The 21,085-nt window shown below is 49.7% G+C and overlaps 1 protein-coding gene across 1 annotated transcript in view; it reads left to right on the top strand.

Annotated features, from left to right (window-relative positions):
* Positions 1-21,085, top strand: part of VILL (villin like) — a 59,188-nt gene that overhangs the window by 27,584 nt on the left and 10,519 nt on the right. The window contains exons 5-16 of the mRNA XM_005297126.4: positions 1,981-2,089; positions 4,287-4,397; positions 6,185-6,384; positions 6,503-6,581; positions 9,395-9,493; positions 10,401-10,554; positions 12,324-12,424; positions 12,937-13,074; positions 14,637-14,795; positions 18,665-18,844; positions 19,292-19,437; positions 20,173-20,317. Of these exons, the coding sequence (XP_005297183.1) occupies positions 1,981-2,089; positions 4,287-4,397; positions 6,185-6,384; positions 6,503-6,581; positions 9,395-9,493; positions 10,401-10,554; positions 12,324-12,424; positions 12,937-13,074; positions 14,637-14,795; positions 18,665-18,844; positions 19,292-19,437; positions 20,173-20,317 (1,621 nt within the window). The remainder of the gene's footprint in view (positions 1-1,980; positions 2,090-4,286; positions 4,398-6,184; positions 6,385-6,502; positions 6,582-9,394; positions 9,494-10,400; positions 10,555-12,323; positions 12,425-12,936; positions 13,075-14,636; positions 14,796-18,664; positions 18,845-19,291; positions 19,438-20,172; positions 20,318-21,085) is intronic.

The following is a 21,085-nucleotide window of genomic DNA, read 5'->3' on the forward strand; positions in this document are numbered from 1 at the left end:
CATGTTGCGCATACGCTAAGAAGAAGAAACGAGAAGCAGTCAACAAAATAAGAACGGCCGTACTGGGTCAGACCAATGGTCCACCTAGCCCAGTATCCGGTCTTCTGACAGTGGCCAATGCCAGATGCTTCAAAGAGAATGAACAGAACAGGGCAATTATCAAGTGATCCATCGTCTGTCGTCCAGTCCCAGCATCCGGCAGTTGCTGTGTATTAGCAACCTGAATCCACTAGTTTCTGGCAACACAAGACTTCCCTCCAGGCCCCTCTCTCTCAGTACAGGTTAGCAGTAGGCACATACCAACCTCCAAGTCGTCTGACCATCCTGCTGGAGTGCTCAGCCTCTGTTCCATGGAGCACTCATACAAGCCTCAGATTTGCTACTCCCAGAGGAATAGTACACATAAGAACATAAGAATGGCCCTACTGGGTTAGACCAAAGGTCCATCTAGCCCAGTATCCTGTCTCCTGTGGCCAGTGCTAGGTGCCCCAGAGGAATGAACAGAACAGATAATCAAGTGATCCATCCCCTGTCACCCATTCCCAGCTTCTGGCAAACAGAGGCCAGGGACACCATCCCTGCCCAGCTTGCAAGATTCAACTCAGCATCACCATTTACTTAACACACAGCTCTCTATATATTGATAAACTTTTCAAAGAACAGAGTTTCAAGTGGTAGAAAGTAAGAATATTGGAAAGAAATGATTGCCTAGAAAAAAATCATAACACGCTTTCCAGAGCCTAAAGTTAACTCGAAAGACATTCCCTGTCTCCTACAGGGTAGCTTCCCCTAATTCCTTTCCCCAGCATTTTCAACCAGTTTTACTAAGTTGCTGCTTTCTCATAAGATCAAGTTTGCTGATGGCTTGTCGTCACAGTTTGAAGGAATAACTGGGGAGGGAGGGTTCATCTGCATCCCCAGATCGAGTTTCAAAAGTTCATTGTCTTTCTTCAAAACAGGATAAACCCTGGCTGGGTTTGTTTTTTCCTGCAGTTTCCATAATCTATTGATTAGAATTTTGCTCAGACTGTAAATGGATGTGAACTGTACAATATTTAATTTACATGTAAACAGACAGAGAAACATTTCTTGCCTGAAAAAACCACAACTGCTTTTCACCTTTCTGGTGACCAGTCCCTTTGTCACAGACTTTAAGTACATAATTGTCAGTCTATATACGTAACTCCTTACCCAACATCCATACGTACACCTCACAATGGTTATGACGACCAGTGTGACACCGGGTTTAATTGGAAACCTTACATGACATTCTTCTAGTGCACCCAGGGGATCCTTGTACCCTATATGCCCTTGGCATTCAGTGGTTCTTGGGTCACAGTAGGACCTGCAGTCAAACATTGTGATCCACATGTCCCACAGCACAAGCACAAATAGCTTATGTCGGAGAGGAGGGTGGCATCCTGAGTCCCTGCAGAATGTTGTTTTAATTAGGGGTGGTCAAAATTTTTCCATCAAAACTGTTTTTCGATGGAAAATTAGATTTTTTCAATACAATGGTTTCTATTTTCAAAAAGAGTCGGGGGAAATTTTTGCTTTTTCATCAAAAAACTGTGCACCTGGGAACTGAAATATTTCAATTCCGAAAAGCTTCTGCAGTGCCTATGGGAGAGAGACTTCAAGTGGTCACAATTCCATTCTCCTCTATGGGCCAGGTTCGCCATATAGACTCCACCTCCCATGATGCACCACAGCCACGTGAGGCTTATGATGCAAGAGGGAAGATCATGGTGCATCATGGGAGATGGAACCTGACCGGAGAACCTGGCCTATCGAGGAGAATGGGAGCACGAGGAGCACAAACTACAACTCCCCTGAGGCACTGTGGCAGCATTTTCAAAAACAAACTTCTGGATATTTCAGATTTTGATTTTTTTTGCCAAAAACTTGACATTTGCCTGGGAAAACCCTCATTTTCTTACCTGCTCTAATTTTAACCCTCGATTCCCTGTTACGCAACAGCTACAAGAAGGGAGGCGTCGCTTCAGGATTCAAGCACGTGGAGACCAATATGTACAACATCAGACGCCTCCTTCATGTCAAGGGGAAGAAGCATGTGTCAGCCACAGAGGTAAGGGCAGAAGCGCTTGATTCGTTCGTATTAGTCACTCATGGTGAATGTCATAGGAGCAATGCTGTCGGTTAATGCTCTGGCATACCATATGGCTTTCCAGTGCGAGAAAATCTGGGTCAGATTCTGATCTCACTTCGGTTTTACACCCATGTAACTCAATAGGACCAAATCCTCAACTGGTGTAAATCACCTTGCAGCACCATTGGCTTCATTGGAATCATCAGTTTGAACCAGCTGACCATAGATTTCAGTGGACTTACACCTTACACCGGTGTGAGATGCAAATCAAGCCCTCTGAGCAATGGCTGCAAACACAGAGCCTGAGTCTCGTCGTCTTTACACCAGTGTCACTCAGTGTTGAAGACAATGGAGTGACACTGGTATAAGTGGAAGCCGAATCAGATTTGCAATCCTTCTAGCTGAAGTCATGGATTTCTTACACAACTAAAACGGAGCCAACTATGAACTTGATCTTGTAGCAGCCTTGCCATCTGAAGCTGGAGGAAAAAATGGTTCCGGTTTTTATATGCATTTCCCTAGGGCCTGCTGCAGGTGGTTGTAATAATAATTATTACATACGATGATATCATGTATCATTATGTATGATTAACATATTATTCAATAATATTATTGTATTTTTAAGACCGCATTGGATTGCCAAGACATGCACATGTCTAAGCTGACTCACCGCACCGCTGCATTGCTGTAACCCTGGCTGTCCCTTCCCTCCCCCACTCAGCACTAATATTAGGCCCCGATCCTTCAGAGACTTGCACACAGGCTTACCCTTATGCTGTGCTAGGAGTCTCATTGGCTCCATCAGTGCCAACTCACACAGTACACGCAGAGCTTCTGACGCTGCTTTATGCAGGATTGAGACCTTGGCTTGCATATGTGGTACCCTTAAATAGATGAGCCTCCCAGATGGGGGGCCTAGGGGGAGGGGCGCGATAGAAGCCCCCTGCTCTGTTATACAGAAGCACCTGGGACTGTAGCACTGAGAAGCACCAGCATTATTACTCATCACCACTGTAAGCTCCTTGGTGCAGGGACTGTGCTCTTTCTCTTAGTCCTGAAACTTTTCCATGGGGGGGGGGGGGGGGAGGAATCCATTTTCCAATCAGCTCTGCTCAACTGATTGTTCATCACAGTTTGAAAATCCCTGCCTTCCAGAATAAACAACGTTCAATAACTTACAGAGGGTTTTGCTACCCTAGAGAGAGAAGCTGGATATGAGTCAGCAATGTGCCCTTGTTGCCAAGAAGGCGAATGGCATATTGGGCTGTATTAGTAGGAGCATTGCCAGCAGATCGAGGGAAATGATTATTCCCCTCTATTCGGCACTGGTGAGGCCACATCTGGAGTATCGCGGACAAGTTGGAGAGAGTCCAGTGGAAAGCAACAAAAATGATTAGGGGGCTTGGGCACATGCCTTATGAGGAGAGGCTGAGGGAACTGGTCTTATTTAGTCTGCAGAAGAGAAGAGATGAGGGGGAGGGGGATTTGATAGCAGCCTTCAACTACCTGAAGGGGGGTTCCAAAGAGGATGGAGTTAGGCTGTTCTCAGTCGTGGCAGATGACAGAACAAGGAGTAATGGTCTCAAGTTGCAGTGGGGGAGGTCTAGGTTGGATATTAGGAAAAACTATTTCATTAGGAGGGTAGCGAAGCACTGGAATGGGTTACCTAGGGAGGTGGTGAAATCTCCATCCTTAGAGGTTTTTAAGGCCCAGCTTGACAAAGCCCTGGCAGGGATGATTTAGTTGGGGTTGGTCCTGCTTTAAGCAGGGGGTTGGACTAGATGACCTCCTGAGGTCTCTTCCAACCCTGATAGTCTATGATTCTAAGCTGTTGGCCGGTAGGCCCAGCCAATCATTTATTCCTATGCAGTGTCCTGCACAGAGGTTATTGCTGTTACCAGAAAACTAGAAGTTTTAAAAGAAGAACAAGGAGATCTGCACATGGGCGTGCGCACACATATTCTTCCTTGAATTTTAAAAAATGCCTGGTGTTCCCATCCCTTCAAACAGGATAATAAATGATAAACCCCTGATCGTGTTATGAATAGTTTAATGATTTTGCAGAGAACAATAAGCATGTTGTTAATATCAGAGTGTAGTTCTTTCCCCAGAAGCCAGTTTTCCTTGACGATCATTGTTCCCCGGTAACACACTCGGTTTCGTTATCTCGTGACAGGTGGAGCTTTCATGGGACAGCTTCAATAAGGGGGATGTGTTTCTGTTGGACCTGGGGAAAGTGCTGATCCAGTGGAATGGTCCCGACTGCAACATTGCGGAGAAATCCAGGGTCAGTGCGGAAAACGCCATTGGATTTATTTGGGGCATTTCGAAAGCCTGAAAAATGAAGAGAAATATGACCAATGATGATTGCAAAATAGCAGCCTCCCCGGCACAAAACGAGTGATACACTGATGAGTAGTTAAAACCCTATCAGAGGGCTATATTCCAATCAACGGCTGCTACAGGAGAGGAAGAATCGTGTTGCAGTTATGGCATGGGACAGGTTCAGGGGATGTAGGTTCAGTTCCTGGCTCTGCTGTAGATTCTCTGTGTGGCCTTGAGCAACTCACTTAGCCTCTCTAGACATCATTTAGGTCTATGTGACCTAGTGCTTAAAAAGTCAGGAACTTTATGTACACTAGTGATCTCAGGGGTGGGGAAATTTGTTTTAAAAGAAGGTAGTGTGGACTAGTGCAAAGTGACAGAAGAAAAAGTAGCAGAAGAAAAGCAGAAGTAGAAATAAGAATACCAAGCTCTTATGTATCAGCTTTTCTCCATAGATCTCAAAATATTTTACAAAGGTATCATTATCGCCATTTTACAGATGGGGAAACTGAGGCACAGAGGGGTGATGTGACATGGCCATGATCATCCTGCAGGACCGTGGCAGTGTTAGGGAGAACTAGGTTCTATTCCTGAGTTCCCATCCAGCGTCCTGTCCCACTGGACCACACACTGCCTCTCTGTGGTTGTCAATGCAATGGAAGGCCATCAAAAACCAGGAGGCAATTATGAACCAGGTTCTGGGGGCATAGGAGAGATGCCTGAGGTTGTGGGTGAACTCATGGCACCCCTTTATATGTATGAAAAGGCAGGCGGCATCTTTCTGCATGTTGTGGCACCCGGAGAGCTGGGCCTTGGGGTAGGGTTACCATATTTGAACATTCAAAAAAGAGGACACTCCACGGGGGCCCCTGGCCCCGCCCTAACTCCACCCCTTCCCTGCCCCCATTCCAACCCCTTCCCCAGATCCCTGCTCCGGCCCTGCCTCCTCCCCCAAGCGCGCCACGTTCCCCCTCCCCGCTCCAGCCGCGCAAAACAGCTGTTTTGCGGCACATGCGCTGGGAGCTAGGGGGAAAAAGCGGGCGCTCTCTCGCATGATCAACTCTTCTTTGGGGAAAAATAATAATGGCAAAATCCTGGATGTTTAGATATTTAAAAATTCCTCCCAGGTGGCGATTTAAGAACCAAAAAACCGGACATGTCCGGGAAAATACAGACGTATGGTAACCCTACCTTGGGGACACCATGGAGAAGGTAGCAGCATGGTCAGGGTAAGGCGAGCAGCTGATGCTTTCAGCAGAGGTGGAGAGGAGGCAGGTTCCCCAAAGAGCAATGGGGCAAAAGGGGCTGCAGGGCAGATTTCCAGGCATGAGAAACGTGGCAGCAGGAGGAGAGTTTGCAGTGAGAGGTGATGTCCAGATTTCCTTGGATGCTAGAATTCCAAGGGTGCTTGAAAACGTTCTGTCTAAACTGTTTTTCAATGGAAAATTGGGTTTTCAACTCAATAGCTTTTATCACCAAAAAATGTCTTTCTACAGAGAATGTAAAGATTTGGTTAAAAACCGAAACGTTTCCATTTGGAAACGCTGCTGTGGTGCATCCTGGGAGTTATCGTTTGGGTGCCTCGTGCCCCCATTCTCCTTTGTGGTTGCCCAGCCAGACTGCATTGACCAAGATAATAAATTGGACTGAAATGTCCTGTGTGAGCATTGAAAGTCAGTCTTGACCCGGCACCTACAGAGGTGAAAGGCGAGTCCTTTCATTGGCTAAATCAGGACCTCTCTCTTACAGGGACTGGCTCTGGCTCGTAGCATCAGGGATGACGAGAGAGGCGGCCGTGCCCAGATTGGCATAATTGACAATGAGAAGGACTCGCCGGACCTCATGCAGATCATGAAAACAGTGCTTGGGGAGAGACGTGGGGCGCTCGGGGCCGCCACGCCCGATGAGAAAGCCGATGAGCTGCAGAAAGCAAACGTCCGGCTCTACCAGTAAGTCTGGGCTAGGCCTCCAAACCCAAGCCCTGGGAATGAGTGAGTGTCCCCCAAGAGGAGAGTCCCTTCTCCCGCAGCCCTCTGTGAATCTTTCTCTGCCCATTGCCTCCTCTAGTGTCTACGAAAAGGACGACAACTTGGTGGTGCAGGAGATAGCCACCCGGCCCCTCACACAAGATCTCCTCCAGCACGAGGTAAGGTGCGGGGAAATAAGGGGGGGATGCTAAGGTTGTAAGCTCTTTGTGATGAGAACTGTCACTTCTTGTCCCCTGCCTGCACAGCACCTGCATAGTGGTACCTGGGTCCTGGCCTGAAGCCTGTAAGTGAAATGATCAAACAAATAATAACGAAGGCGGAGTATGGCAGTTAGGTGCCTAACTACCTTGGAGGCTCTTGGGCCTTAGAGACCTTCCATATCTCAAACTATCAGGTGCCTTTTTAAAAGGAACCACCGGCTGTCTGAGGTCTGCTTTTGGTGGTTGATGGGTGAAAGTGGATTGAAGCCACTATGAGAGATGGTGACCTGCCCGCCCTCACCGCCCATGGACATGTGACCTTGGCAGTCGCTAAAGGAACAATCAAGTGTCTCAAGGCACTGTCAGAATAGCTCATATTCGTATACATGAGGGAGGATCTGGCTAAAATATGATAGTGAATTTGTCCCCACTAATTTCTTCAAACAAACCAGCCCGCAAGATCGGGGGGTTACCATGAGGGAAACCAATATGTCTGTCAGCTGCCACCAACCCCTCTGACTAACCAGGGTTCGCGCCTCCCTCCCTCCCTCTGTTTCTTGCAGTAGAAGCGTAAGGTGTTATCGAGGGTGGATTCATGTATATGTCACCTCTGAGTAGAAATGATAAATAGTGCTTAATTTGTAATGAAAGAGGTGCCGGGGCTCAAGCAATTTTTGTATTTTCATAACGGATGCAGCAAGCCCGGAGGTGCCGGGGCTATGAAGTGCCAGGCCCGGAGGTGCCGGGGCTATGAACTGCCAGGCCCGGAGGTGCCGGGGCTACGAACTGCCAGGCCCAGAGGTGCCGGGGCTATGAACTGCCAGGCCCAGAGGTGCCGGGGCTATGAACTGCCAGGCCTAGAGGTGCCAGGGCTATGAACTGCCAGGTCCAGAGGTGCCAGGGCTACGAACTGCCAGGCCTAGAGGTGCCGGGGCTATGAACTGCCAGGCCTAGAGGTGCCGGGGCTATGAACTGCCAGGCCCAGAGGTGCCGGGGCTACGAACTGCCAGGCCCAGAGGTGCCGGGGCTACGAACTGCCAGGCCCAGAGGTGCCGGGGCTACGAACTGCCAGGCCCAGAGGTGCCGGGGCTATGAACTGCCAGGCCCAGAGGTGCCGGGGCTATGAACTGCCAGGCCCAGAGGTGCCGGGGCTATGAACTGCCAGGCCCAGAGGTGCCGGGGCTACGAACTGCCAGGCCCAGAGGTGCCGGGGCTACGAACTGCCAGGCCCAGAGGTGCCGGGGCTATGAACTGCCAGGTCCAGAGGTGCCAGGGCTACGAACTGCCAGGCCTAGAGGTGCCAGGGCTCAGCCCCGCCAAGCCCTGGCACAAATTAAGCACTGAGGAAAAGGTTCTGCGTTCTTCTGGGTTGTTTCTCTTTTCCTTCAAAAACAAGCAGCTCAGTTCTCCGTCACTGTTACCTGGTAGGGTGCCAGGATGCAGTTAAACTGTCAGGGATTTGAGGCAGAGTCACATGGCCTAGTTCTGATCTGGCATCAGGGCCAGCTCCAGCTTTTTTGCCGCCCCAAGCGGCGAAGAAGGAAAAAAAAGATAAAGCCGAGATCGGCGGCACTTTGGCAGCAGCTCTACCGCGCCGCTTCATTCTTCGGCGGCAATTCGGCAGCCGGTCCTTCCCTCCGAGAGGGAGTGAGGGACCCGCTGCTGAATTGCCGCCGAAGACCCTGACGTGCCGCCCCAAGCATCTGCTTCCTGCGCTGGTGCCTGGAGCCGGGCCTTTTACACCAGTGTACTCCTCTGGCTTCAGGGAAGTCACTCCAGACCTACACCGGTGCAAGACAGGTCCAAGTCAGGCCTGGCTTCGTACTCCTCTAGCTCCCAGCAGGCACTCTACAAATCAACACCACTCATTAATCTAGCACAGTGGGCTGAAGGTTGAACTTTCAGGGCCTGCATTTCTAGTCTCTCTCACCTCGGGTTACCATACGTCCGGATTTTCCCGGACATGTCCGGCTTTTGGGGCTCCAAATCCCCGTCCGGGGGGAAATCCCAAAAAGCCGGACATGTCCAGGAAAATCGGGACATGCGGGGTCGGCGGGGCCGGGCCGAGCGCCGGGGACCGGCGGGTGCTGAGCGGGCCGGGGGTGCTCGGCCGGGGGCCCGGGGACCGGGCCGGGGACCGGCAGTGCTGGGCGGGCCGGGGGTGCTCGGCCGGGGGCCGGACCCGGGGCCGGCACCCCAGGGCCCGAGCCGACCCAGGCTGGAGATGCCGGGGGGGCCAGACTGGGCTGCGCCTCCTCCCCCCACACCCCCCTTACCTGCTTCAGGCTTCCCGCGAATCAAATGTTCGCGGGAAGCAGGGGAGGGGGCAGAGTTGGGGCAGGGACTTTGGGGAAGGGGCGGAGTTGGGGCGGGGGTGTGGGCGGGGCTGGGCCGGGGCCCCGTGGAGTGTCCTCCTTTTGGAGGCTCAAAATATGGTAACCCTATCTCACCCCATGCTTTTGGGAACTGATGGATCGGTTGCTGCTGTGTGCAAAGGACTCATTGCTGGGTTTGGAACAAGTGTCAGATACTCCAAGGATCAATTTGATCTGGGTCCAGTGCAGAAAACATTGCACCCGTTTTCCAGGATTAGTGCAACTGCCTATACTAGCTCTTACGCTGCTGCTAGCAACCGTGCACCTGAACCACTGCTGGAAAAGGGGCACAACATTTTCTAGTCTAGACATGAGTGCAGGTGACACTTTGGATAAGGGGAGAAACCTGGCCCCAGCAGAATTTTTGATCGATCTATTTCCTTTGTTTCACTTCAGGACTGTCACATTTTAGACCAAGGTGGTTTTAAGATCTATGTTTGGAGAGGAAAAGACTCCAGCAAGGAGGAAAAGAGAGCAGCATTCAGCCGAGCTGTGGTGAGTCCTGTATTTAAAACAATCTGCTAGGGGAAGTAGCTAAGAGCTATCCTGGATGTTGCTGATCATTACAATGGAGCATTGATTGATGGGAGCTGACCTGTTTTCTCGCATATTAACTGAAGACAATATAGTAATAATGGACTTAAACCAACATTGTCATGCTTGGATGAATTAAATGGGAGCTGTGGGGGATGAGGCCACTTATTTATGTGCCTAAGAGCCCAGTCCACGAAGAGTCTTTCCACTGACTTCAGTGGGTTTTAGAATAGGCCTTAAATGAATTTGTAGTTGACATTTTCAAAGTAGCCTACGGGGTTTAGGGCTTTGTCTTCACTGGGGAAGACGGTGTATTCATGAGTTCGCTGACTTGAAGTGAAATCCTACCGAAGACAAGGCAGTTTGTAGTTTTCACACAAGTTAGTACATGAGGAACTGCAGCACAGAGAGGCTAAGTGACTCACCCAAGGTCACACAGGAAATCCGTAGTAGGGCAAAGAATTGAACCTGGGTCTACCAAGCCCCAGGCTGACACCCAAACCACTGGATCATTCTTCCTCTCAACTCCTGGTGGCTCATCAGGAGCGCTATATATCTATGAAGCAGGGAGAAAGGGGGGCCATTCCTAACCAGACATGGGCCCATGCTGCCCTGGTCAGTCCTGGATATTGTATATCTCAGAGTTTGTGGGTGTCTAGATCTGGATTTTTGGTGCAGCCTTGTATTATAAAGGCCAGTTACAAAATTTAGGTCCAGCTCAGGGATTCACATTCCAAACCTCTTAAGGGTTTTGGGGGTATTTGGATCAGCGGGGTTGGTGTAGGTCCAGGCAACATTCAGTCCAGTTGTACTTCTGTACAGAGATTGGTATGAGCTAAGTGAAGTCCTTTTGGAATCCCCGCCACAGGGTTTTATCCAAGCCAAGGGTTATTCTGCTACCACCAACGTGGAAGTGGTGAATGACGGCGCAGAGTCGGCAATGTTTAAACAGCTCTTCAAGAGGTGGACAGAAAAGGAGGAAACTCAAGGGCTTGGCAAAGTCTACACAACTAGCAAGATTGGTGAGATCATCAAGAATGATGCTGATAAATTGGAGAGGGTTCAGAGAAGAGCCATAAGAATAATTAAAGGATTAGACAACATGCCTTATAGCTATAGATTCCCGGAGCTCAATCTATTTAGCTTAACAAAGAGAAAGTTAAGGGATGACTTTATTACAGCCAATAAGTACCTCCATGGGGAACAAATATTTGATAATGAGCTCATCAATCTAGCAGAGAAAGGTCTACCATGATCCAACGGCTGGAAGTTGTAGCTAGAGAAATTCAGACTGGAAATAAGGTGTAAGTTTTTAACAGTGAGAGTAATTAACCATTGGAATAATTTACGTAGGGTCATGGTGGCTTCTCCATCACTGATTATTTTAGAATCAAGATCGGATGTTTTTGAAAGAGATGCTCTGGGAATTATTTGGGGGAAGGTCTCTGGCCTGCATTATAAAGGAGGCCAGACCAGATGATCACAATGGTCCCTTCTGGCCTTGGAATCTGTGAATCCTCCAAGCCAGCAGTGGCTGACATTTAGCGTGCTTTATTGTCATTGATTTTGAGTTCTGTCTGCTTTCCTTATGAAAAATGATGCCCAAAGAATATCTTTTACACTGATTGTTTCAAACTTCAGTACCTTTAAAGCCTGATTGCCCATTCTTCCATAACCACATATCTTCCATCTTCTTTGGTAAAATAGAAAGGATTCAGCAATTTAGCAATAACAAAAATTGCTGATACTGTACGCTTACATAATAAAATAGCCAAACCATCAGCCATGTCAAATGTAAATTGTGGCAATCAAGAAATCCGTTAGGAAACGAATGACAAATATTTACCAAAAAAAAAACCCTTTTAACTTCAGAAATCAGTAACTATGAATCTAATAAGCAGATTTTAGATGAAAATCTGCTTTCATTTATACTGGCATAAATCTATGACTCCACTGAAGTTAATGGGCTTGTTCTGGATTTACACTAGTATAAGCGTGAGCAGAATTTGGCTCACTGGCTTTTGTTGAGGTGAATGTTACGGCGTATTGTTCCAAAAGGGAAAATGTTGAGCTGAGGGACAACAGACCTGGATGTTGACAGAAACGTGAAGTGAATATGCGTAGTTACATAGATATTGGATGTCTTCATCATTGTCCGTCTCCCCTCCGCCCCACCCCTCCGTCATTACCTCCAGAAATTTAACCATTTTCCTTTTGAAAATAACATTTAAAAGGAGGAAATTATCATGAATTGTTTGTTTAGGAGGTGAATATAGGGTGACCAGATGTCCCAATTTTATAGGTACAGTCCCGATATTTGGGACTTTAACTTATATAGGTGCCTATTCCCTTCCCCTTCCCCCACCCCCACCCCCTGTCCCGATTTTTCACAATTGCTGTCTGGTCACTCTAGGTGAATAATACTTTGAATGGAACTCATTGGAGCCAATCAGGGTGTACTTTTTGAATATACAATGTGATTGAGTAATTCTATTATTATTGGCCTCTTAGGAGGTCAACAATAGAACACCCAAGCTCCATTAACAATAGACCTGTACTTTAAATCATAGAACCATAGGTTTAGAAGGGATCACAAGGGTCATCTAGTCTAACCCCTGTCAACATGCAGGATTTGTTGTCTACTTACTCATGATATGATGGTTTTCAGATCATTACAAGCCAGGATTTTTCTCATGTATGTTATAATTGTGTGTAAATATGGGACACTTTACAGTACTTAACCTGTATGTTCATACGGTTTGGTTAACATGTATTCTGCATATGTGTACAGCCAAGGTGGAGCAAGTGAAATTCGATGTCTCTCAGTTACATGCCAGACCAGAGCTAGCTGCAGAACAGAGAATGGCAGATGATGCCTCCGGGAAAGTTGAGGTGAGCAATCACTTTCCAAATCACTTTTCTCTTACGTGGGTTGCAGTCCTTGGCATATTTCCAAGCCTCGGCCATTTTTACATACAGCTGCTGTGCAGATCTGCCCTAAGCCAGTGTGGCTGCAACCAGAACGAACTCCCAGAATGCTGTGACTTTTCAGAAGAGCTATTATAAATCCCCTCTCCCCCAGATATTCTTTGGGGGGAGGAGGGACATCTTCCCCTATGGTCTTTGCATCAGTGATGCAAAGGAGTCAGCAGGTTTGTTCGTCTAGCTCAGGTAAGGCACTGCGCGTTGTTAGCAGCCGAGAACACGCTGATAGAATGGGCTGAGGAAATCCGTGGACTCACGCAGCCAAAACTGGAGTAACCCAGCGGTGAAGTGGGCATTTGATATAGAGCCTACAGGCCTGAACTTCAGTGGGCCCCCGAAGAAGTGGCTTGGGTATATTTACACACGCTCACGTTTGCACGTGCAAAATCCACCTTTCTGACCCGGCAGTTTCTATGCAGGTGTGGAGGATTGAGGATCTGCACATGCAACCAGTGGATCCCAGGACTTACGGGCAGTTCTACGGAGGAGATTGTTACCTGGTCCTCTATACGTACCTGACCTCGGGCAGAACTCATTACATTATCTATATGTGGCAAGTAAGTAAAAGGCAAGCAGGAAAGGGCTGGATATAATTGATAGAAGCTCAGAACTGAAGAAAATACAAAAATAACCCAACCCCCAAACGCTCACTCGCTCTTTGGAAAGCCTAGCATCTTTGCTCTGTCCTGCTCTTTTGAACCCCAGTTGAGCCAGTGGTGGGACCTTCTGCATCCTTACGCATAGAGGACTAGCATGCTTCACTGAAGCAGGGCTGGCTCCAGGCACCAGCCGAGCAAGCTGGTGCTTGGGGCGGCAGATTGTTCGAGGCGGCATTCTGCCCAATCCTAGGGTGGCACGGTTGCTTTTTTGTTGTTGTTGTTCCACTCCGGCCGCCCTGTAGGGGGCGGCGGCGCGGAGGACGGGAGCACCCTGCAGCAAGCTCGGCAGGGCAGCCCGCGTCCTTCCCTCCCCGCCGACCGGAGTGGAGCCCTCGCGGCAGACGGCGTGGTGGGAGGGGCCGCGTGGCAGCGCCCCGCTGTAGCCCTGGCCGCCCCCCATCTCTCTCTCTCCCGCCCGCTCCTTCCCCCTCCTCCCCCCACTAGCCGGTCCCCCTGCACCCGCGCTCCGGCGCACAGATCACTGGTTTTTTTGTTTGTTTGTTTGTTTTTCGCTTGGGGCGGCCAAAAAGCCAGAGCCGGCCCTGCACTGAAGGGTATGATCGAATCAGGCTGCGAGTGGCAGCACCGGCTTCTACTGCAGTTCCTCAGAATGCGAGCCCAGCGGAGGCTGTCTGAAAGGAAGCCATAAACACACTGCTGCCCTGAGACAATCAGAGGCTGCTGAAAAGCATGGTAGAGCTTGGAAAGGGGTGGGGCACGCTACCCTTTGGAGGTATAGCATTCACCACCATGCTGTCCATCAGGAAATGTTCTGTTCTGTCCCAGGCCTGAGAGGACTACAGATGTTTTCCTCTGGCAGATGGGGCAGAGGGTTTCACTTGACTGACCTCCATTTTGTCAAAGCAACAGCAAGGATTGGCCCAAAAGAATTACCATTCCTCGACGCGCGCACACTCTTCATAAATCTGGCAGACCTGGCGGACTTCGCACCTTGTGTAACCCTTTGCTTGTGCGCCAAGTGAATGCAGAGCATGTGGCCGGCTGCCACGCTCCACCCCAGAAATGGCTGCAGGCACCCTCGCTTTGCAGAGGGGTACATGATACAAGATGCAAGGAAGCGGAGACTCAGGCCTGTGGTTTTTCTCCACTGCCATAACCCGCAGTGGCAGTGTTGCTGACTCTCGTGATTTGATAGCGAATCTTGCAATACTTCATGATGTTCTTCCCAGCCCCAGGGCGTGAGTCACGGGAACGGGAATCTCGGCTTTCACTTTTTTTAAAAAATATTTTCTATCCCTCATGAAAACATGAACCCTAAAGGCTCCAAGACCAAAAACCAAATCAAAAGAATCCCACATGGATTATTTTTAAAATCTCATGTCTTGTTGGGGTCCTGCCTCATTATGTTTGAGTGCCTGGGGCTGTTTGTAACCATGAAACATTCCATGCGCTTAGCATCTCCTGACCGGCGATACCAGGTATCTCTCCTTCGATCCTAGGGCCGCCATGCGTCCGTGGATGAAATCACTGCCTGCGCATTCAACGCCGTGGAGCTGGACAAAAAGTACGGGAATGAGCCGGTGCAGGTTCGAGTGACGATGGGCAGGGAGCCTCAGCACTTCCTTGCCATCTTTAAGGGCAGCCTGATTATTTATGAGGTAATAACGACTTTGACTCCAGAACGCTGATGCCCCTAGGCGGGTGGTCGGTGATGAGGGTCACACCTGGGATCTCTGGATCTTAGTGTACGAGCCCCTGCTGCCGGAACTGAAAGACACCCCTCCGTTAGCCAAACCTGCAACCAGCTGATCAATTGCTAACTGGCCTAGCCGTCACTAAGAGAGGGACCGAGCATCACGCCGCGTAGGCAGAGCTTACACCAGGAAGGAAGAGGAACTGTTTAGGACTCCACATGGACTCCTCCTGAGGGTCGAAATGACAGTCTGGACCTATACATAGAATGCTTCCGCCGACGTGCACAGGCAGAAATTGTGGAAAAACGACATCGCTTGCCTCATAACCTAAGTCGTGCAGAACGCAATGCCATCCACAGCCTCAGAAACCACCCTGACATTATCATCAAAGAGGCTGATAAAGGAGGTGCTGTTGTCATCATGAACAGGTCTGACTACCAGAAGGAGGCTGCCAGACAACTCTCCAATACCCAATTCTACAGGCCGCTTTCCTCAGATCCCACTGAGGAATACACTAAGAAACTACACCATCTACTCAGGACACTCCCTACACTAACACAGGAACAAATCAACATACCCTTAGAGCCCCGACCGGGGTTATTCTATCTACTACCTAAGATCCACAAACCTGGAAATCCTGGACGCCCCATCATCTCGGGCATTGGCACTCTCACTGAAGGACTGTCTGGATATGTGGACTCCCTACTCAGACCCTACGCCACCAGCACTCCCAGCTATCTCCGTGACACCACAGATTTCCTGAGGAAACTACAATGCATTGGTGACCTCCCAGAAAACACCATCCTAGCCACCATGGATGTAGAGGCTCTCTACACAAACATCCCACATACAGATGGAATACAAGCTGTCAGGAACAGTATCCCTGATGATGACACAGCACAACTTATTGCTGAGCTCTGTGACTTTATCCTCACGCACAATTATTTTAAATTTGGTGACAATATATACCTCCAGACCAGTGGCACCGCTATGGGCACCCGCATGGCCCCACAATATGCCAACATTTTTATGGCTGACCTGGAACAACGCTTCCTCAGCTCCCGTCCACTCATGCCCCTTCTCTACCTACGCTATATTGATGACATCTTCATCATCTGGACCCATGGGAAGGAGGCCCTGGAAGAATTCCACCATGCTTTCAACAGCTTCCACCCCACCATCAACCTCAGCCTGGACCAATCTACACGGGAGGTCCACTTCCTGGACACCACCGTACAAATAAGCGATGGCCACATTAACACCACCCTATACCGAAAACCCACCGACCGCTACGCCTACCTTCATGCCTCCAGCTTCCACCCCGGTCACACCACACGATCCATCGTCTACAGCCAAGCACTGAGGTACAATCGCATCTGCTCCAACCCCTCAGACAGAGACCAACACCTACAAGATCTTCACCAAGCATTCTCAAAACTACGATACCCACACAAGGAAATAAAGAAACAAATCAACAGAGCCAGACGTGTACCCAGAAGCCTCCTGCTACAAGACAGGCCCAGAAGAGAAACCAACAGAACTCCACTGGCCATCACCTACAGTCCTCAGCTTAAACCTCTCCAACGCATCATCAATGATCTACAACCCATCCTGGACAATGATCCCTCACTTTCACAGACCTTGGGAGGCAGGCCAGTCCTCGCCCACAGACAACCTGCCAACCTTAAGCATATTCTCACCAGCAACCACGCACCGCACCATAACAACTCTAACTCAGGAACCAACCCATGCAACAAACCTCGATGCCAACTCTGCCCACATATCTACACCAGCAACACCATCACTGGACCTAACCAGATCAGCTACAACATCACCGGCTCATTCACCTGCACGTCCACCAATGTTATATATGCCATCATATGCCAGCAATGCCCCTCTGCTATGTACATTGGCCAAACTGGACAGTCACTACGCAAGAGGATAAATGGACACAAGTCAGATATCAGGAATGGCAATATACAAAAACCTGTAGGAGAACACTTCAACCTCCCTGGCCACACAATAGCAGATGTAAAGGTTGCCATCTTACAGCAAAAAAACTTCAGGACCAGACTCCAAAGAGAAACTGCTGAGCTCCAGTTCATTTGCAAATTTGACACCATCAGATCAGGATTAAACAAAGACTGTGAATGGCTATCCAACTACAGAAACAGTTTCTCCTCCCTTGGTGTTCACACCTCAACTGCTAGCAGAGCACCTCATCCTCCCTGATTGAACTAACCTCGTCATCTCCACACTGATATATACCTGCCTCTGGAGATTTCCATTACTTGCATCTGAAGAAGTGAGGTTCTCACCCACGAAAGCTTATGCTCCCAGTACTTCTGTTAGTCTCAAAGGTGCCACAGGACCCTCTGTTGCTTTTTACAGATTCAGACTAACACGGCTACCCCTCTGATACTGTTTAGGATGATAGATGGGGGCATCCCCAGGAGGAATGGGACTGTTTAGACTGAAATAGCCTGACAGGTCTCTTGGAAGACTATGACACAGCCCAAACAGAAGTGCTGGAAATCCATACTTCTGTCGTAGGAACTTATTCAGCCCCTGTTGAGATATCTGAGCCCTGCTCAGTTGTTAATGGATTTAACCTCTCAACCTCCCTGTGAGGAGGAGGGCAGGGCTATTATCCTCATTTTGCAGAGGGGCAACTGAGGCACAGAGAGGCTAAGTGACTTGCCCTTGGTCACAAGCAGGAAGTCTGTGACAGCACAGGGAACTGAAACACCACTGGGCATGCTTCCCCTCTCCACCTGGCACATTTCAAACGAGCCTGAGCAAAGCACTAGTAAATATCTCATAGGGAACGGGGCTAGACTGGACTAGATTAAGCCCTCAGATCTTTTCCATTTCTAGATTCTAATTATCTTGTACAGTGTCGTGCATTCAAATTCTATCCCCGGAGGCTTTGCGGAATTAAACACAAGACGTATTGCTGTAAATCACAGCAAATGTTCGTAGGCTGTCCCACAGCATCTTCCAGGATCCAGCCTCGAAGTCCCCTGCAAGCCTTGTCCCTGCCACGTGCCTGTGAAGTGTTAGCCTGTTTCATAAGTTCTCTAGTTACAGCTAAGCCTGCTTGGCGCTCCTGGGCCCTGTGTTACAAGTGACAGATGAAATGGAGTCACGGGGAGAGCCCGAGATTGCTCAGTGCTGACCTAATGCTTGGCTTTGCTGGAAGCAGAGTTAGGCCAACACTGAGCACTGCTCATTAGCCGGCTTGCCCCTGGTTACACAGCAAGTCTGTGTCGTGGCTCAGTGGTTCTCAACTAGGGGTACGGAGAGATCTTCCAGGGGCTACATCAACTCATCTAGAGATTTGCCTAGTTTTACAACAGGCTATGGCCAATAGCACAGGGCCAGGGAAAGCAAGAGGGAGGGGGCAAGGGAAAGATGAGCAGCTTCACTTTGAAAAAAGCACCTGCACTGACCTATAGCACAGAGCACCGTGCTTGGGGCACTGCCTTCTGCACAAGGTGCTTAGTCAGGGAAACAGCTTCTTCCCGCTCTGCAAGGCAGGCTGGAGACTCCCTCCTCGGCCTTCCCCATTCCTGCCCCTGTGTTACTGGCAAATGCCCACAGCAGGCATGTAGCATGCTGGCTGTCTTCCTGGTGGGAGATTTGGGGCCTGGGCCAAAGACTGCTGAAGGAGCGGAGAGGCTCCCAGGGAGTCCAGTGGGCTTTGGATAGGACCCTTGATCCCTCCATTCTGGCAGCTTTAAGGGCAAGACACCCGAGTCTGCTCTTCTCACCAGAGGCCTCTTGGGCTTTCGCACCCATCACACCTCATGACACAATCTGGATTTTTGTAGGGAGGCACGAGTCGCACACAGAATAACGAGCCCGAGCCCGTGGTCCGTCTCTTCCAAGTGAGAGGTACTGATGAGATCAACACCAAAACCATCGAGGTGCCAGCCCGGGCCTCCTCCCTCAACTCCAACGACGTCTTCCTGCTCACAACCAACCAGGTCTGCTACCTGTGGTGTGGGAAGGTAAGCGAGCGGATGAAAGGAACTGCACAATGTTTATACAAGGCCCAATTCCGCCACCCTCACTCCTGTCGACTGGTACCTCGTTACGCGAGTAGTCCCATCAGTTTCAATGGGTCCACTGGGAGAATCGGTCTCTAGGGCCCAGATCCTCAAAGGTACTGAGAAATTGGTGGGAGTTAGGTGCCTAAATGCCTTGGAGGGTCTGGGCCTAGATGACTGCAAACGACAGTCATAACAACGACTGACATCTCTGCCGCGTGCAAGAGGAAAGAATCTCTCCCCGCAGAATTAACGAATCCCCTTATTGGCCCAGTCGCTGGAGGGGGGAAATAATCCCAAACATTTGGGCAGCTCTAGTTCTCTCCAGAAGAGGGAAGTGATGTACAGACCATCAGCTCACAGGTCTATTCTGCCAGGCCCCTCCTGAACCCCTCTAATCTTGTGCAGGGTTGCAGCGGGGATGAGAGAGAGATGGCGAAGATAGTGGCCAACATCGTCTCCAAACGGGACAAGCAGACCGTTCTGGAGGGGCAAGAGCCGGTGGAGTTCTGGGCAGCACTGGGAGGAAAAGCCCCCTATGCCAGTGACAAGAGGTAATTCTTTAAGGGCTGCAGTGGGCTTGCACGGCTGTAACTAAGCAGAGAATCAGGTCTTTGCAGGAAGACTGGGTAAGGATTTCCAAACTAGGCCCCCTCACTAGAATGGGCCAACACGGAATCCCAGAACAGAGCATACCCAAGCTCTGGATGTGACCCAATGCCCAGTGAAGTCCATGCAAAGACTTCCATTCATCCCAATGGGCACTGGGTCTGGCCCTTCTCAGGGAACGGGGGTTGAAATCCTGATCTGAACTGGTCTGAGGCTTGGGTTCCTCTGTCGGATTCGAGAAGAAGGGCTGTGACTGTTACAAACGTTTGCCTGGGAGTTTCAGGAAGCTAAACCTGTTTGGAGCAAACTTAACCTCTCCATTCCACCTAAGCGGAATCTGGGCAAGGTAACAGGTCTCCGCGGGAGCTATTTTAAAACCTGGTGGGTTCATGTGGCTTCAACTTGAAAGCCGGCACATCTTGGTGGTTCGGGTGGAATTTTGCTTTGACTTTTGGTGGGGGTGAAAGGGGTTCTGAACCCTTGGGATCAACTCCCAAAAAGATTCCAGCAACTCCTTCCCCCTCCTCCCCCCCGCCCGACCTGCCAGCTTTCATCACAGCTGATGGGTGTTGCCATGTACAAGTTTGACCCCTAGTGGCCACAACTAGTGCCTGCAATGCATGTTGGACTCAAACATGGGAAAAGATTTCACATTTCCTGGTTCTTCTCGTCCTGCCAAGATTCCAAGAGCCAACTGTCCGATACCAGCCCCGCCTGTTTGAGTGCTCCAACCAGACAGGGCGGTTTATCATGACGGAAGTGGTGGGCTTCTGCCAGGATGACTTGGATGAAGATGATGTCATGTTACTAGATACTTGGGAAGAGGTCAGTGGAATTCCCTCCTCTCTCTCCCCTTCCCCCTCTCCCCCCATAATGGGAGCTGTGCACTTTTGTTGACTTGACTTATTTTAATACAGTATTCAGCATGAAATTCAGAACAGCATCTTCCATCCAGGATCTCAAAGTGCTTTGCCAATATTTACACAACACCCCAATAATGTAGGCCAGCGTAATTAATAATACCTACCACTTTTGCAACACTTTCCAGCCAGCATATCAAAGCGCTTTACAAAGGAGCTCAGTCTCATTAGAAGATCGGGTGGGGAAACTGAGGCATTGAGAGGCAAAGTGACTTGCCCAAAGTCAGCCAGCAGGCTGGGAATACAACCCAGGTCTCCTGAGTCCCAGGGCAGTGCTCTAGCCACTAGGCCACGCTGCCCTGAAGAGAAATTACAGTGTTAGACCCATTTGGCGGATAAGAAACAGGCACCACGCCTGGGATTTTCAAAGGGGCCAGAGGGAGCTCAGCTCCCAAATTCCTTGAGATCAGTGGTAAAGCCCGTACTAAAATCCAGTAGATTTTAAGGCCAGACGGTGCACTAGACCATCTAGACTGACCTCTCACTCTAAGCAGAACGTGTCGGCTCAAATGAGCTCAGGCTCTGGCGGTTTGGTGAGATGTTGCTCTTGCAGCTTCCTAGGTGCCCTGCCAGGAGGGAGGGAATTACGGTGCAATTCTGAGAATCCTCTGCCTACTGTGGGATTGCAGTGAGCCTATAGAAGCAGCTATTCACAGCGGGGCTGGGTGACGGT

Source organism: Chrysemys picta, chromosome 2 (genome assembly GCF_011386835.1).
Source record: "Chrysemys picta bellii isolate R12L10 chromosome 2, ASM1138683v2, whole genome shotgun sequence".
In the NCBI taxonomy this organism is placed as follows: Eukaryota; Metazoa; Chordata; order Testudines; family Emydidae; genus Chrysemys; species Chrysemys picta.